Source organism: Ochotona princeps, chromosome 27 (assembly GCF_030435755.1).
Source record: "Ochotona princeps isolate mOchPri1 chromosome 27, mOchPri1.hap1, whole genome shotgun sequence".
NCBI classification, from domain to species: Eukaryota; Metazoa; Chordata; class Mammalia; order Lagomorpha; family Ochotonidae; genus Ochotona; species Ochotona princeps.
The window spans coordinates 11,457,779-11,476,377 of record NC_080858.1 but is presented as its reverse complement, the minus strand read 5'-3'; the positions used below and the strand labels follow the sequence as shown (position 1 = coordinate 11,476,377).

Here is an 18,599-nt window from a genome sequence, read left to right as displayed (position 1 = left end):
ACTGGCAAGCATACACAAGAATCAGGTCTGGGATCACCTCAGATGAAGTTTCTTTGGAGATCTCTCCAACTGACCTGCTGATCTCAGAACCCCATCCATGAAGAGATTACTTCAGCCAGTGGGCTTTGCAGCAATTTCATTGTACTTGGAATGGCGAGATTGGCAGCAATTCAGAACTGTTGAACTATCAAAACTGCTTGAGCAGGACCCTCGGAGCATGCCCCACATCAGGGACCTGGGATGGGTGGGAGGCTGTGTGGGGCTTCTCCCTTTATATCTATCCTTACCACAGATACAGAAGAAAAATGATAATATGAATGTGGAAACAATGGTCTTCTCCACTTTCCTGTAGCCCTTGACCCTTTGTGCCCTAATCAACTATGTAAAGATTATATAAACATTTTTTTAAAAACGTGTTTACACTGTATAAAAAACTCAACTCTAGAAATGGTTTCAGATTTTGTTAATGGTTTCAAATTTTGTTAAAACAAATCATAAGGGGGCAAGTTATAGGATGTATAAGCCATTCCTAAATAAACTTGTTAAAAATGTATTAGTGGGGCCGGTACAGTGGCTTAGCATGCTAATCCCTCTCCTTCACAGAACTGGCATCCATATGGGTGCCAGTTAGTGTTCAGACTGCTCCATTTCCCATTCAGCTCCCTGCCTGTGGCTTGGGAAAGCAGTACAGGAAGACCAAAAGCCTTGGAACCCTGCATCCACCTGGGAGCTCTGGAAAAATCTCCTTCCTGGTTTTGGACCTCTGATTGGCTCGACTCTGACCGTTGTGGCCTTTTCAAAAGTGAACCAGCAGATGCAAGATCCCCGCTTCCTGTCCCACATTCACTCTATAAATCTGCCTTTCATATAATAAACATAGTAAATAACTAACTAACTAAATAAATCTTTTTTAAAAACTTCGTATTAGTGACTCAACTTCATTTTAATTACAGTGGTATGCTCATCTCTCACACGGATTTCGGTCAGCCCATTTCCTTAATAACAACAACAACAGCAGTGTCAAGCCAGTGGCAACTGCAGCAGAAGGGATGCCCTGGAGTGTGAGGAAAGTCGGTCACAGCAACGATTCCCTAGGTCTGACATCTCTCTCTCTCAACCAAACCAACAATAACAGCTATTTTTATGGGGAGTTTGATGAAGACGGGTCTGGGAAACACAAAGAAGGAATTTTGATTTCCAGCATAGAAGAAGGCTGGAATCCTGTCAAGTCACAAGCAGAACAAAATTAAAATTCAGCCACTCCTTTTAGATTCCTAAGAGATATGAGGTTGCTGACTAAGGATGCATTTTACAAAGAAACATAACAATGGGTGAAAGTCAAAAGCTGGAGAATCTGTAGCACACAAATCTTTTTTTTTTTTTTTTTAAGATTTTATTATTATTGGAAAGCCGGATATACAGAGAGGAGGAGAGACCGAGAGGAAGATCTTCCATCCGATGTTTCACTCCCCAAGTGAGCCGCAAGGGCCAGTGCACGCCGATCCGATGCCGGGAACCAGGAACTTCCTCCAGGTCTCCCACGCGGGTGCAGGGTCCCAAAGCATTGGGCTGTCCTCAACTGCTTTCCCAGGCCACAAGCAGGGAGCTGGATGGGAAGTGGAGCTGCCGGGATTAGAACCTACGCCCATATGGGATCCTGGGGCATTCAAGGCGAGGACTTTAGCCGCTAGGCCATGCCGCCGGGCCCGCACATAAATCTTAATCCAAAAAATTTCTTACAGCTTCATTAACATCATAGCGTACAAGATAAGGAGTAAAGGGTATTTCAAAAACTTCATTAAAATGGAATGAAAAGAGAAATTTCTTCTGTGGAAAAAATATTTGCATTTTCATGAGTTTTTGAATACTCTTCTTTTGCAAGGATTTCAAAAATTTTGCATCAAAATATATTCTTTTTTTTCATTTCATTCTTCTTACACTTTTGAAGTGCGTTCCTTTTGTCATAAGAAAATTTATATACTTTTGATATCAATTCATATTATAAAATTGATATTGTTATAAAAATTAAAAACAAACATCAAATCACAAAGAAATTATAACAGTTTTAAATGTGTATTTCACACAATCAGATGCAGAGTTGGCCACTTAGGACAAGGCTAATCTGGCCTCCATCACTACCGAAGGACCAATAGCACAAAAGCAGATGTCAATGTTCATCTCTGGTAGAGAACTGTAGCCCAGTAGATCAGAACGCACCTGCTGGCAGCTGGTTATAGTGGTTCAACCTGATGAACATGTACACTCTATGCTTACCTTCAGTCCTAACACAAGGGCTGGAATTTTCTCAACTGCCATCTATCCGAAGACCAACAAACCCCGAAAGGCCTTTTAATATAGCTTTTAATTACATTACCATGAAAAAGTTTTCAAATATTAAGGCTGATTTCAGTGCCCAGAAACTATCCTTTTTAAAGGAAACAAAATCATTCTCACTGGATCTGTATAAAAGATATGGCAAAGAGCTTGTTTATGATATCTTCAACTAAATATTTACTGTATTTACGATATTGTCAGACAAATGGGTAATCTGCCCTATGAATGAGTTCAATCATCCTGTAATTATTTTATTTTTAGTTTTGGGGCGGATATTTTTGAGTGGATGCTTTTGGGTATTTAATATCTGTTTTTTAATGTTTAAATCAAAACAAAGTGAACAGCAGGACTTGAGAAAATTCAGGGTTTTTTTTTTTCTTTTCGACCTAACGATAGTTGTTCAAAACAAGTTAAAGTTGTTTTCCTCTTCTGGTCCTAGAACAGGTTAGGGCAACTCATATTAACTTATATTAGGGATCTGCCATTTTCCCTACAAATGATTCAGCTAAATGTCAGGCATATTTTCCATTAGGTAATAGAACATTCTTTCCTAAAAGAGCTGTAGACCAAAAGGTTATGATGTGTGAGAATGAAGTCAGAGAATTAAAACGGAGATCTGTGCAAAATCCCTTAATTTCTAGGGAGAAATGTTTGATAAGAGATGGGTCAAGGTTACTTTTCCTGATGTCACTCCCTCTGAGAAAATGCCTGGCAGAACTGGGCCACGAAAACCCGAAGGAAATGGGAATTTAAAGCAATTATCTAAATAATTCAGACCAAGTGGCACATTTGGGCTTTTCAAAGTCATCCATATGAGCAGAAGGGGTATCTAAACACTTTGCATCTTGGTAAGAAATGATTAGAATATTTTTCAGAAATACACAGTGATATGGATTCACTGTAGTAAACACAGGCACATTTACATTAATCATATTAGGTAAATGTTCAATTTTCCTTTTGCTTTTGCCCAATAGTACCTTTCCTATGCCTAAGAAGTACCAAGTGTTCTTCTATTCAAAGCAATTACAGTTTTGTATTTCCAAAACCATATCCACACTAAACACCACGACTTTTTCTCTCTAAGGACAAAAAGCTGACATAGATACGGAACAAAGCAGGAATCAAAAAAAAAAAAAAAAGGAAATAGTATTATCTATATACTTTAGGGAAATAAAAAGACATCACAAGCCATAAAAAATTTTCATTTTATTCACAGGGTACATTTCCAAACTTTCTCCAAGTAAGGGAGGTAGAGAAATTGAGACTGAGTGAAGCTTCTCACTTCCAGGCATAATTACAATGAAGACACCAAAGAAAAAGACATGTTTTTACAGCAAACCTCCTCTGATGACATTGCATGTAGAATCCATGCAAAGAAACAACAGAACAGAGGAGACAGAAATGGATTTTTCAAGTCACACAATAAAAAGTACCAATTAAAGGGTTTTTTCCCCTTACCTGCTACATTTTATATGAAACTCTAAAAAAAGAAATGAGAACTGATTTCCCCACACTTTCTACCTGTAGAGTTGGGCTTTAACAGGAAGAAGTAATTCCATACACATTTCAAAGGTGATTTTTTTGTTTTATAGTCTAATCTAAAATCTTTTTTTCAGTGCTATTACATCCATGACCTGCTGGTCAGACTACATTGTGTAAGAATATTTGATTTTCTAAAAATTATTTCTTCTTGCCTCCAGTTTCTGAAAAGTAGCTCCTTAAAACACCTTGCACATGTGTGGAATAATATATCATGTGCTGCAACAAAGTTAAGAGACCAGAAAGAAACAATTTTTTTCTAACACTTTTAGACTAACAATGCAGTACTGGTAGCTAAAGTTCTAGTAATATTCTAGATTTTTTTTCAAAGAGTCAGCAGGCTTTTCCACGGAACTCTATGGATTCGTTTCCCCCCCTCCCTACTCTGACTGTGGTGTGTCTTAGTGGCCACCAACCACTGTAAATTGTCTATCCTGTATATGATGAGAGTAACAGTGACCTACAATCAAGACAGCCCATGGAACTGATGCTAAGACTGAATAAGGAAGCGACCGATTGACCCCTTGCTCCCGTGAAAACTAGAATTTGCTAGAGGAATACACATTCGTAATCTACGAGTCCTGTCTCCTACGGAGTTTCCTACCAGAAGGTTCTACTACTGCAACAAAGAATATTTACAGACTGTTATCAGACTTCTCCAAGGCCTGTGTGGATTATTGTGCATTTTTATAAAATGGTCACGTTTGCTACATTTTTCACTTTTGGCTGATGACACACATACATCTTGGAATAGACACGGGTACAGCTCTAAAGTGACAGAAGCACATAAAAGAAACACGTAAGGAAACAGGAGTCAATCCAGAAAAGTTTAAGGCACCCTCTGCCACTTCCCCGCCTCACCCATCCAGGCATCTCCACTTTTCCATGAGCGTAAACGACAGTAAATTGTGTGCGTTAAGTACATACGAACATAGGAAAGAAAAGCATCCATGTTTGCTTTAGGACATTGGACACCCAAGTCTCCTGCTGAAGTAACAGTGTGAACGGGAACGAAGATGTCCAACTTCTAATTATGCACAGAAATGGGGAACCACATTTAAGAGTTAATTTTATGATAATATTTCCCACTGTCACTGAGACAGGAGATCGAAATGGTAGTATTGTTTTCGAGGATGTGCCAAAGCACAGATGGGTGTGCTGGTGTTCCTGGGAGAGCAGGGCTGGGAGGGCAGGGTCACATGGTGCAGCTGGGAGAGCAGGGTCACATGGTGCAGCTGGGAGGGCAGGGCTGGGAGGGCAGGGTCACATGGGCAGGGCTGAGACAGGTAAACAGGTGTTCTCCTCTGCCCTCCCAAGAACACTTGCTCCGGCTCACACACTGCATCCCTCAGCGGCTTTTCATCTTTAAACCTAACAGCAGCATGATGACATATTTCCTTTAGAATATTTTGAAGCAGCTTCACTCTGGGGATTGTATGCAAGGACACCTGCCCCCTGCTCACACTGCTCAGCTGCCATCCGCGTTCCCTCCCCATGTTCCTTTCAAATTACAGTCATGAGCTTGTCTAAATGATCAATTTTTGTTGTTTTTTTTTCTGTGTAGAAATTTTTCTTGGCCTTAGGTAAAATCATGTCTATGCTTCTTAGTATTGTGTAAAACATGTATATTTTGATATGACAACTCTGAATTAAAGTACATCTATAAAGAAGAAAAGACAGGATCAATGTACTTGGCTGTTATTCTAAAAATTCCAAGACATTTTGGAATTACTGATTCTAGCCCACAGCTTTAACTGGAGAACACAATAGGAAAGAATCTGGGCATAATGTTAGGCTCAAGAAGGACACAAGGGAGTAGTTGAATGAGTGATCACAAAATGTAACTCCACTCTTACGCTTTGAAAAATTCATCATGGCTTTGGTTATCATGCAAATGTTCACATGTCAATTTATGTCATGTGTTTCTTACATTTTAGAGATAGAAAATGTCAGAAATGTTGGTACCAGAAAGACAAACAAAAACGTGATGGAGACAGAAGGATGCATTCATCCAACTGCTGCGCGGAATAAAGGTGATGTTATGTTTGTCCCACTCATGCACTTCCTTTGCTCTCTCATCTCTCTCTCTTTTCTAATAAAGCTCGATCCACTTACTAAACAGGAATTTCATAGTATTCAGACACGCTGTGTCCTCACATTTATGGATTTATACGTGGGAGACCTGACATACTCCTAGCTTAAATAACTCAACAAGTCCACACGAAGGGAAAGCCTTGCTTTTCACAATCACAGGCAGCGTGATCAGACTCGAACACAAGACAGCCCAATTTAGAAAGCACAGGTATGAGCAGTAACAGTGGAAAGCAGCTGACATTGTAAGGTTCTCAGCACCTCTCTAGGCGCAATGCTAACAGCTCCAACTCAGAGCCATGCCAGCTCCCTGGCAGAGAGAAGCCATGGATGGATAATGCCCCCAAGTCCATGCCAGGGTCAGAGGCGTGTTGGACTCCTTGAATGCTCAGAGTTTGGGGATATGGATATTTCCTCCTTGGCTCACAGGAGAATGAAGGTATCAACACTGTTAGTTGTCTTTAATGCTGACTTAAGCTGCTGGTAAGCTGGAAAGCGTGAACTCACCTCCATCCCTGACGAGTGCCCACCAGCAGTTATGCAATCTGAGTCGGGCCTCTGTGCTAGTCAGCTCTGTAGCCAAAAAGCACAGCATTACTCTTAGTCTTTACTCTGTCATGGACTTGTTGCCCAAAGTTCTCCCAGCTCCTGATCTCTGGGATTACACAAACACAGGTCTGGTTCTGGTGCAAGAGTGTTTATGCAACACAACAAGCATTTCTTAAAATTTTTCATGGATTTGTGATACTTTCCTTTTGAATTTTTCTTAACTTGTACACATTCGTTATGAATTTCAACAATTCTTATTTTCAAAGAGAAATTAAAATTTTGATAGCTGACTTTACAAAGGAATGGCTGGTTATACACAATAAAGTTATAAAACCACCAAAGATGCTGACAAGAAGAAATGCTAATATTATTTCCATTTTGCCTCATCTATATCATAACTATAAATTCTTTGTCTAAGAAAATTTTGGGTAAATACAGAATCCCAGGATTTTTTCCTCAGTCATTTCCCATGGTAAAACATTGCTCAAATTTCTTCAGGTTTAAGTTAAATTCAGCCTTAACAAAGTCTCAGCCAAGAGAATGGAATGAAACCTCACAAAGCCAAACAAAGGGTGTTATCTGAACATCGGCCATTTTCAATCTTTTACCTATGACTAAAATAGTTAGAACGGCACCATATATATATAAAACCCAAGGAGTTCCTCTTAGCACTCTGTGTAAGAATCATGCAATGCATATGCATAATTCTGTGTAACTCTTGGGTAAAATGTTCTGGAAAAAGCATATGCATCCATGTGAATATCTTTCACATAAAATATGACTTCTCTTTTTGTAGGATAACTTAGTCCTTCATCTGTCTTGCTTTTACTGGCATCTGATTCAAATAAGAGTGGTTATCATTATGTTCTTAGAATCAATGCAATTTTCAAATTTGGGCCAAGCAAAATTAGGTTTCTACCCACAATCCTTCCTTTTGCCTCCATGAAGGAAACCAAAATTTTGTTCCTAAACACAATTTAAAATTTAGTCTGACGATAGAAAATGATACCCCCTTTTGGCAAATATACTGAAACTGATTATTTTCTTACTAAATGCATCTACCAGAATTTGGAAGCCTTCAGACCTGAATCCTAAGGGCCAGCAATATTAACTATGATTGACCAAATTTGGTAAAGTACTTGATTCAATTCTAAAAGTCTTATCCAAGAAAGGGAAAGAAAATTATGAGACTTTAGAATTCAATAGAACCACAGAAATATTCCACATACTTCACAATACTAGGGATTCTTGCTTAGGAACACAAACATTTCATAATAGGGACGTGTCACTTCATGCCACACAAATACACACACACATTATTAGTAGTACATTTATCTAACAAGCCACAGAAAAAGGCATTTATGTAGAGCATACATATGAACTGTTACTAAAAAGTAATGCCAAACTGTAATCTGCCCTAAAAAAAAACCACATTCAGTAAAGTGTATTCGTACTTGGAATGCTCTATTATATGTGCATATGTGTGAGTGAAGATAACATAGAACAATCAAAACTTCACTTTGGTATGATCCAGGGTTTCTTAACCTTGGAACTGGGTTTAGACTGGGTAGATATGTGTTGGTGCTGACCAGTGCCTTGCTTGATGTTTGATGGAATCCTTGGTCTCCACCTACAACATACAAATTGCACCTTTGAGTCATGACAAAACCAGAGGGAAGAGAGGCGTCACCCCAGCTGAGAAGCACAAGCCTAAAGAAACATTTCCAGTGTCCGCCATTTCTATGGGCCAGTCAGAAGCCATATAGCATAGTTCTTCAAATTTACCAGATACCCACTGTGTAAATCTAATTCTGGATTCACAATGATATGTAAAATTCCCAGATTGCATTTTCCATGGAAATGATGATATAGGCTTTCCGGAACACATTAGTTACAGTCCAATTTCAGTAATTAAAACATTAACCTGACTGACACATATTGTATAAATCTCAAGTATTTTTTGCTGGCTGTTTTATTTTTTTATATTTTTATCAGTAAAATTTACTCCTTTTTATGATAAAATAATTTAAGTAGGGTTGTACATAAAGTGGATATTAATCCAGCTTAGTCACAGATGTTTACATTTTGGCTGTCATACAGGATTTAAAAGGCAAGCCAGTTCTGGACAGAGCTGATACTCACTTTCCAATTCTTAACTTTCTAGGTATCTAGATAATCTGCCTTATGTCAACCAGTTCCATCTTAATTGCTAATTCCTATAATAACCTCAAAATTCAAACACATCTAAAACTGCCAACTCTAATAATCTCGAATTTTCTCAGGGACTTTTCTTGGCCCGTTCTAAGCAACCCTAAGGTGGAAAAATCCTGATTCTTGTAATCTCTATGAGTTACAGGATACTAAGTTTAGAACATTAAAATTCAAACATGTTGGTAGAATTTACCAATATTGCGGTGACATTTAAATTAAGGATAATCAATTCTATCGAGTCCTTCCAAGGCTCAAATGTGGGAGACTGCCTTTGCCTCTCTCTTAAGAATAAATGCATTTGGCTATGAGCAAATAGTAGAGTTTTCCTGTGGGAATATCAAAGTGGTGCCACAAGCTAAGCTGTCCTACTGCTCCTAAGCTAAGCTGTCCTACTGCTCCTAACGGAACTAGTAGTTAATTGTACACGCCACATTTTGGGTGACCATGATCAACATGGACCCATTCATGAGATTCTGTGGGAAGCAAGCATGAACAGAACACTTAGTTCTTTTGGACAAATACTTAGGGGTAAGACTTGCATCTCACAGTGGTGTGAGCATTCTGCACTCATAGTAACCCAGCCTGTCTTCAATCAATACATAGGGGACAGCACATGATACACTGTGACCCTCTAACACTGATGACTGATTTTTGCCATATTAGGTCATGGGAGTTAAGCTTTTCCAGGTGCGTGAGGATGAGCTCTGTCTAACTGTGAGTGTGAAAACATCTGAGCCTGCTTGTATGCACATACACGTATGTTTTATGTTGGAGTGACTGTATTATGATATCTACAAACAGGATTTGCCTTCTGTCTTTCAGACTCTACATCACATCTTTCAGCTGTGCTCAGCTTCATCTCCGAACATTTAATTATGAAGACAATTACACCAATTTACAAATAAATAATGCACTCACACTTGGTCATTTCACACTAAAATCATAGTAACAATGCAAACAGGCTTGCTGACTTAGACTTTATGGCCTACATTCTGAGGCAGGAAATTGGCTCATGTTATCCGGACTATGAATCCTCACAATCTAAACTCAACATTGCTTCACATTGCCTAAGTGGACGTGACAAAGGGAGAAAAGGCAATTCTTAACATTTCATTTTTTTTTTAAATGGACGAGAATCACAATTAATACAGACTTGGTTCAACAAATCACAATGATGAGCTGTAGCATTTTGGATCCCTCTTACTCAGTAAGGGATTTTTTTTTAAACCTACCCCATCACCCATGCCCCTTAAATAGGGCAAAAATAAATAGTAATTAAAAAAAAACACTCTAGTTCTAATGCCAATCTCAATAAGACAGGTTTTTGCTGTTATCAGGAAGCCAGTTTTTTTTCATTACTCAGCAACACATCTGTCTCTGCATTTCCTTTATTCTACCTTGATCTGTTCCTCATCCTTACACACTCTGCTTTGCTTTTGAACTGTAACTTCTAGATCCGATCCATGGATGTGTGTTTAACAAATACTGCTTCCTCAGCATTGTACTAGTTGCAAATCCATGATGTCTGACAAAATAATTCACAGGAGAGTTTCTTTAGTTGTCTTCCAAGCTAATATTAAAAGTTTTGCATGGATTTTCTTCTTCTCTTTTCCAAGTGGCCAATAGAAATTCATGAAACAACTTGATCATTCCCTTCTGTAGTCACATAGAAAAACCTAGCAAAAATACCCTGGCTCTATCTGTTCTACTTCCATGGTCTCTAGGAAGTGGATTGGAGAGAGGTGTTCTCACATGGGTCCAGCTGCATCCTCAATGCCCCAACTTTGTGCAGATACCAGAGCTGGAGAAACTCCTCCGGCATGGCATGGAAGCCAGAGAAGGGCAAGACGTTGTCATAGTAGTGGTGGCTGATGGGCTGCTCATGCATATTCACAGAGAAGGGCCAGAAGCCGTACAGGACCACCTCTTCACAGAGGCCCAGGGCTGCGCTCACCAGGAAGAGCCCTGTGGACAGGCGCTTGGCATGGATCCCCTTCATCTTCCAGTACTTTCCAATGCTACGCAGAAAGTTGGGGTTGGCAAAAAGCACTGTTTGGTTGGCACCGACATCAGACAGTGTATAATAAACACGGAGGGATGGCTCAGTCCCCGTCTTCATGGAAAAGGCAGGCATGTAGATATAACTGTGGTTATAGATTTTCATGTTCTCCACAAATGTCTTTCTGGACCAGAGCAGGTTTTGAAACCTATTAAAGAAAATAAGCAGCTGTATTAACCCTAGGAAAAAGCAAACTTAAGAAAACCAACTTCATTGTCTCCTTGTGGCCTTGATAGTCAATCAGCTCCGAAAAATACATGAAAAACATTACATTTGCAATTAAAAACTTTTTAATCATCTCTCATCAAATAGCCTGCCTTTCTCCTACCCCAATGCCTTAAGCTCTGGTTAATATTCCTTAATGAGATCTTCTCTGATATAAAGGCATTGTACGTTTTGTTCCCTTCCAGAATATTTGCCTGGATACAGATATGAAGGCTGACTGCACAAGATGACCTGAGGAAGGAAGAGGCTGGCAGCCTGGAGATCAGACAAGAGCTGGTGAGATAGCAGAGGGAGGGAGGGAGGGAAGAAAGAAATAGAGGAAAGAGGAGGGAAGGTTAGTGGGCAGAAGAGGTAGACAGCGAGGGAGAGCAAGAACCAATGATGAACTCATGCCTTGCCACCTGTGCTTTCCTTCACAGGGGGAGACGCCCATCTCTGGTTAGGTGCCAGTGGAACAGCTACAGTTCCACTGAAGAACAGAACAGCAGCAGGAAGCGTGGCCTGACAAGTGTGCAGGCTCATCCTAAACACATGATATCAAAATGCTAAAATGAAAAAGCCACAGAAATTTGTAGCAGACACTTGTTGGCTCTTGTTGCCAAAGGAAGGCAGAAAGCTGTGTTTCACAACCCCAGAAGAGAGGAAAAGTTGTCCAGCTTTGCAAGTCTTTGTCATGTTGTTGATCCAGTAGCCTACTACAGCTATTTGCCCTGGGCCCTGGCCAATCGAGAAGTAAAAAACAGGGTTCCTGATTAGAAGCACTGGATCCTAAAAGGAGGCATGGGAGTACATGCAGGCATTTCCTGGAGTTTAGCCAACCTCTCCAACACAATTTCCTACTTCCCGACTTCAAAATGGGCCATGTTCCAACAAGTCTTTAATTCCCTCCCTTGCTCACACAGATCTCATATTCTTTTCTTAAAATCACAACTGCTTTTCCAATCATGTAAATACACTATGGGGTTAACCGGCTACGTCATTTGAATCACTGCTCTCATGCTTTGGTCAGAGTAACCTGGAGAGTCCACAAATGGCCACAGTTGCCTGGGTGATCCAAGAAGCTGAACTTTTTATCCGGCACTTCCTTGTAATTATCCTATAGGTATGTGTGACATACTCTGGTGTGGAACATCAGTGCTTCAGTGTAAGCTGTCCGGTTTTTTGTACCTCTTCCTCAGCACTTTTTTTTCTTTTCTTTCATCTTGTAGTTTTATTCTGAGTCCACGTTAAGAGGAAGAAGCCTTGCCTTTTTGGTTTTATATCTTATGACAAGCTGTTTCGCACTTCCCAGATCACTCCAATTCTCAAGTGCAGTTCCTGTCTTTAAACATTCAGTCTCTCAGGATTGGTATCACACAATAGCAGGTTAAGCTACCAGCAGCATCTCAAATGGGCACCAATTCCTGTCCCAACTGTTCCACTTTTGATTCACTTCCCAACTAATGTGCCTGAGAAAGCAGCAGAAGATGGCCCATGGGCTTGGACCATTGTCACCCACCTGGGAAATCCACAAGTTGGTTATGGCGTCTGGCTTCTGGCTTCAGCCTGACCCAGCCTTGGACGTTGTGGCCATTTGAGCAGTAAATCAGTAAATGAAAGATTCTCTCTGAACTCTGACTTAAATAAATACATTATTTCAAAATTTAGTCTCTCTATCCCTACTCAGTTATACCCTTCTATATTACAAATGCATTTAGTACATTCCCCCCAACAATAATGAGGTATGTTTCAAACATTGGGGTGGGCTTTGGTGTCGTGGTTATGACATCCCATACTAGAATGCCTGATAGAGTCCCAAATCTGCTCTACATTCCCATTTCCTACTAATGTGCATCATGGGTAAAGCAGGCTCAAGATTAAATGCTTAAACCTCTATCACCCACAGTGGAGACTAACCGTCACTGCTGTGGGAATCTTCAGAGTATACTACCAGAGAGTCTCTCTCTCCCTCTCTTTCTCTTTTCCTTTCTCCCTCCTCCCCTCCCTCTCTCCATTTCATATAAAATTTTGAAACATTTAAAACTGCACCTATGGGGCCTGGTGCAATGGCCCAGCAGCTAAATCCTTGCCTTGCAAGCACAGGGATCCCATATGGGTGCCAGTTTGTCCCAGCTGCTCCACTTCCCATCCAGCTCCTGCTTATGACCTGGGAAAGCATTAGAGGATGGTCTAAAGTCTTGGACTCTGCACTCAACATGGGAGGACCAGAAGAAGCTCCTGGCTTCTAGCTTTGAATTGGTTCAGCTCTGGCCATTGCAGACATTGTGGAAGTGAACCAGCAGATGAAAGATCTTTCTCTCTGTATCTCGTTCTCCTTGTAAATCTATCGTTCCAAGAAAAATAAATCTTTGAAACAATTTTTTTTTTAAAAAACTGCATACATTTTCAGAGTGCAACCTGATTTTTAGATAGTCAACAGATGAGTACATATTGTGAAATGATTCACACAATCAGGGTAAAATTTAAAAGAAAACTTTGTAATATGCCCATTTTGTCCCAGAATTCCATTTATTTCATGCCTATGTTTCAGACCAGTTTGTACATTTGTGTTGCCTCTCTAACTCATGTTCACTCTTCACTGCTCTGCAGAATGGTTCCCATTCCATAGGGCTTTGCTGGCTGATGGAACTGAGTCCATCAATGGACCAAATGATGGTGGGGAATTAGGTGGAGCTACAGTAAAATCAGGGCATTTGAGTTCTCTCTCTGAGATTTAATATCGAAAAGGAACACACATACTACATTTACTTAGTCTTAATTCTATTGACACTGCCAAAAAAAACCCAGCCTATCATATTTTATTATTTTTACTGATCCCATTCTTCAACAAATGACTTAAGAAATCAATTCAACCCAGTAGTTATTTATATATTAACAGTTTTTTTTTAATTTTGGTAAATTGTCATAAAATTTAATAAGAATTGTAAGCATGGAGCCTCATACCCACTTATGGGACTACTCCTGTACCCTAAGTTCCAGCTGCTCCTCTCTGCGCTTATCCATTTCTTGCTTTGTACTGATAGATTCCTTTCTGCTCGTCTGTCCATTACCATGGGAAATTCAGCCCATAAATCAGGACTCCACTTACACTTCTCCTTTTTAAGCACACCTAACTTCCTTCAAAAAAAGTCCCTGTTTGCACTCAAATCCTCTACATTCTCCTTGTAAACAAGGGGTGGGCCTTAGTCATCTTTTAACTTTTGTAACCCAGAAAAAGAGCTATATACCAGATAAATGGGAAACCAAGAATAATAGAAAAGGAAGAAATAAAATCACATGAGCTTGTGAATTATAGAAATGATTATACATAATGCATATGGAAAGAAATATGAATATGAAAGAAAAAACATGAATAGAACAGATAGGAAAGCAGAGCAAAATAAAATATATTTTATAAATAAATTTATTACATGAAAGCGCATGTATAAAAATAGCAAAATTACTGAATAAACAATATTTATAGAGCTAGCTATCAATTTGGAAATTTGAGGAGGAACAGATGTTTTACAAGAAGATCACAAAATAGTTTCAAGATAAGGAAAATTCAAATATTTAGAATCTATATAATAAGGAAAATAAACAAAACCCACAAATTATCTTCTGATGGAAAAAAATATTGAAATAATTGTTTATTTCCAGATTCTCATTAGCATGAAAAATAGGAAAGCTAAAATAAAACAGAATTGCTTTACAAAATATTTGCAGTAAAAATGACAAATAGGAAGTTAAGATTGATGAAATTATATAGACTATGTGCTGTGATAATAACATAGACAAAACACACAATCTAAAAGGAATTTTAATTAATAAAAATATTAAGCCATTCTGTTTCAGGTTGCTAATCAGGACATAAACTGGATAAAGAAAGCACGAGGGTTTCCTTTCTTTGACAAATATCCAGAAATAAGAGAAAACATATTATTAAGAATCCATATCCCGGGCCCGGTGGCATGGCCTAGCGGCTAAAGTCCTCGCCTTGAAAGCCCCGGGATCCCATATGGGCGCCGGTTCTAATCCCGGCAGCTCCACTTCCCATCCAGCTCCCTGCTTGTGGCTTGGGAAAGCAGTTGAGGACGGCCCAAAGCTTTGGGACCCTGCACCCGCGTGGGAGACCCGGAAGAGGTTCCAGGTTCCCGGCTTCGGATCGGCGCGCGTTGGCCATTGTGGCTCACTTGGGGAGTGAATCATCGGATGGAAGATCTTCCTCTCTGTCTCTCCTCCTCTGTGTATATCTGGCTGTAATAAAATGAATAAATCTTTAAAAAAAAAAAAAAGAATCCATATCCCCTTTTGAAAGAACAAAACAAACTCTAAGTGGAGTCCATGTCTGGTTTCTGTGCGAAAAACAAAGCTTATGAATGAAAGTGTAGCACTCACTTGCCCAACATTACCCTAAAAAAGTGGCAGCTCCCTGTGCCACAGGCCAGGTGGTATGTTCAAACCGTCCACAAGGCTGATGTCTACAAAACAGTGCTGATCAGCGGTTGCTGTGTGTGTGTGGCAGCGGGCAGGCATGACCCAACAGCTGGATTAGGCCAGATGAAATTGGAAATCCTGTTTAATTCATACATTTATCAGTAGCCAGCCCACAGGTGGAATACTGTCACTGTCTGACCCAGGGAGAAGCCTATAAGCCAGAGTACTTGCTGGTCGTCCAAGAGAAAGCAAGTTGGCCACGTTCTCTCTGCCCAGTCACTGCATGGGCTTCTCAGCAGGAAAGAAGCACAGGCGGCCAGGATCTGAAGACACTGAAGAACAGCCCCCACACTGAGCATCGGACAGCGGAACAAAGGACAAAGGAATACAGAGAAAACCAAGGGGCAGATGAAAGCTGGTAAAACACTGCTAACATGTTTGTTCAGCGATATTAGCAGCAAGTGTGTCCAGAGTAGCATGCACAGTTAGGTAAAAAGAAAGAGTTGTTGGCGATCAAAAAGTACAACCAGTGGAATCTGATAAAGGAAAGTTCCAGAAAAACAGAAACCCATCAATCTAATGCGATGAAACAAAGCAATGATGAAACAAGAGCCACAGCTCTGAGGGGAGTCGGGAGGTGAATCACCGCCCCACGGAGAGGCATTCTTACACCTGAGGGCAAATTAAAAGTTGGTCAGGAACTAAAATACCTGCACTAGACGTTGTCTCAGAAGGTGGTCTTGCATTTGGGACACGTGGACCTGGAGTGCCCAAGCCTGCACTTCCACTTCACATCTGCAGAGTGCTCCCTCCTGCACTGCTGGATCATGGGGCAAATGAGAGTTCTACACAGAAGCCTGTCCTGACCACCTTTCCTCTCCTCTTTGCTGTATTTCGTTACAGCACTCACCACTACACGACATGTTTTCATGGATGTGCCTTCTTGAATGTTCACAAGCAGAAGGACTTTTTTTTATTATTATTATCGCTAAATCCACAAAGCAAGAGGGAATCGTGACTCATGGCATTAAGTCAATGTCCATGAGCGATTGCTGAAATATGCAGAAAATGAAGACCTCCCCACTAAGTGCCCATTGCAAGGAGGATGCCAAGTAAATTCTACCTTGTCTGTGCTCTGGATACACAGGACTTCTCTCAATGACACAGCTCTGTCCTGAATGGAAATACTGATGAGACAGTGTTACACAGGAACCTGAAGGTACTGGATAATCAGTGTCGCAGTCCTGTAGTGACAGGCAGAGACGCCAGAAAGGTCATGGAAAATAAAAGTAGAAGGTAACTTTATTGAGGTATTAAAAAATGTTTGTGATCTAAGCACACAAATTTCATAATACTCATTTTCTACGAAAATTGTAAAGAGCTTTTGCATATCATATAAAATATACACATTTTCTATACTATGTGTCTGAATGTAAATGCAGGGGGAAACGTTGGAAAGAGACCTACTAAGCTGAATAACTTAACTCTGAGGAAAGCAATAGCTGGGGATTGGGCAAGTGTCAAAGCTTTAAAAAAAGTATTTATTGTTTTAATTTGTAAAGCAGATACAGAGATACACTTTTGTATGTTGGTTCATCCCCCAAAGTGCCCAGGCTGGACCAGGACAAAGGGAAAACCCAGGAACTCCATCTGTGTCTTTCATATGGAAACAGTAGTCCAAGTTCTTTAGCCATCACCTGCTGCTTTCTCAGGAGCATTTGCAGGGAACTGTATCAGAAGTAGAGTGGCCAGGACAGGAACCAAAGCTCCAATATGGATCTGATGCTGCACTTGGTGGCTTAACCCATGCTGCCACAATGTCAAGCCACAAAGAGAGCTTTAGGCAGATCAGATCATCTGTGGTGCTTTCAGGGTGTAGAAGGTGGATATTTGCGTGTTACTTATATTGTTTCCTTTTTAGAGGCAAAGCTCCTCAACAATCACATAATGTGGAGGAAAACAATTGTGAATTTCCAGTGTACTCTTTTCAACACAATCAATTAGGATTATGATGTGCTTTTGTTCTTTTTGGGTTTTTAACGCTATTATAAAATGGAGGAAGTGTAAAATGAATTTATCTTAAAAAGTCACATAAATGTACAAGCTAATTTATCTCCCATGGATTTCATTTTAAAAGTCCATGTTCTTTACAAACAGTTTATTTCAATACTTTTCTCCATGTTACTTTAGCTTGAATATATGTCCTTATTGTTTACTGCCTTCTCAGATACTTCGGCAATTTTTCAGCAGGTTAACTCCTCTCCTCACTCTACTTCTTTCCTTCTCTGATATCCTGGGGCCACTGGCCACATCCTCACTGGCTCCTGCTCCCTGCTGCTCTCTCGGAGCAGCTGTGTGTTTTTGCAACTGTTGCATCCTTTCTCCTGTCAACGTCAATTCTGTGTTGATTTATAATATTTTTCTGCTTTGTACCTTTACATCCTCTATCTCATCCACAGGGTGGAAAAAAATCACTATCAGTTTTGCAAAGAACACTCCACACCCAGCTATTCCACTGAGGAGTAAGATAATAAAATAGGCCCTAAGAACCCGACCCTTGGGGGAAGAGGTTGTCAAGTAGTTAAGATGCTGCATTTCTCACAGGAACGTCTGGGTTTGATTTCCAGCTATGGCTCTCAATTCTAGCTTCCTACCCAGACAGACTCTACAGAGTAGCAGATAATGGCTAAACAGGTTCCTGCCCTCCCACATGGGAAATTTGGATGATATTCCTGGCTCCCAACCTCAGCCCAGACCCAGTGGCTGCTCCTGCAGACATTTGGGGAGTGAACCAGCAGATGGAAGCTAGCTTGCTCATTCACTCTCTATCTCAAACTAATTTTAAAATCTTTAAAAATATAACCTTAAAAATATTTGCAGAGTAAGGGTTCCAAAGCTATATTGGGAATTAGCTAGGAGAGAAAACATTTCAGACAGAACTTTCGGATATGGATGCATCTGGAGTGAATGTTGAAAAGTGAGTGGGAGTCAGTGACGCTGGCAGAGTGGAAGAAAAGGCATGTTGCTGGCTGCCAGAGCACAGGCAACTGCCGAGAGAGATCCTGATGCACAGGCCACACCAACAGCTCAACCTGGGAAAGCCCTCAAGGTTTGGTAGCAGGCAGCGATGAGGCCACGTGGTGCCCAGGACACAATAAGAGAAGCACCTGCTGCT

At 40.3% G+C, this 18,599-nt stretch overlaps 1 protein-coding gene across 2 annotated transcripts in view; it reads right to left on the bottom strand.

Annotated features, from left to right (window-relative positions):
• The window catches only part of ST8SIA1 (ST8 alpha-N-acetyl-neuraminide alpha-2,8-sialyltransferase 1), a 174,385-nt gene that overhangs the window by 44,544 nt on the left and 111,242 nt on the right, over positions 1–18,599 (bottom strand). Inside the window, exon 5 of one of the 2 annotated variants that reach the window (XM_004592615.2) lies at positions 9,575–10,931. The exons of the other annotated variant lie outside the window; for it this stretch is intronic. Coding sequence (XP_004592672.2) covers positions 10,445–10,931 — 487 coding nt within the window. The 3' untranslated portion in view covers positions 9,575–10,444. Of the gene's footprint in view, positions 1–9,574; positions 10,932–18,599 lie in introns of those variants that run through there. 2 annotated transcript variants of the gene reach the window in all.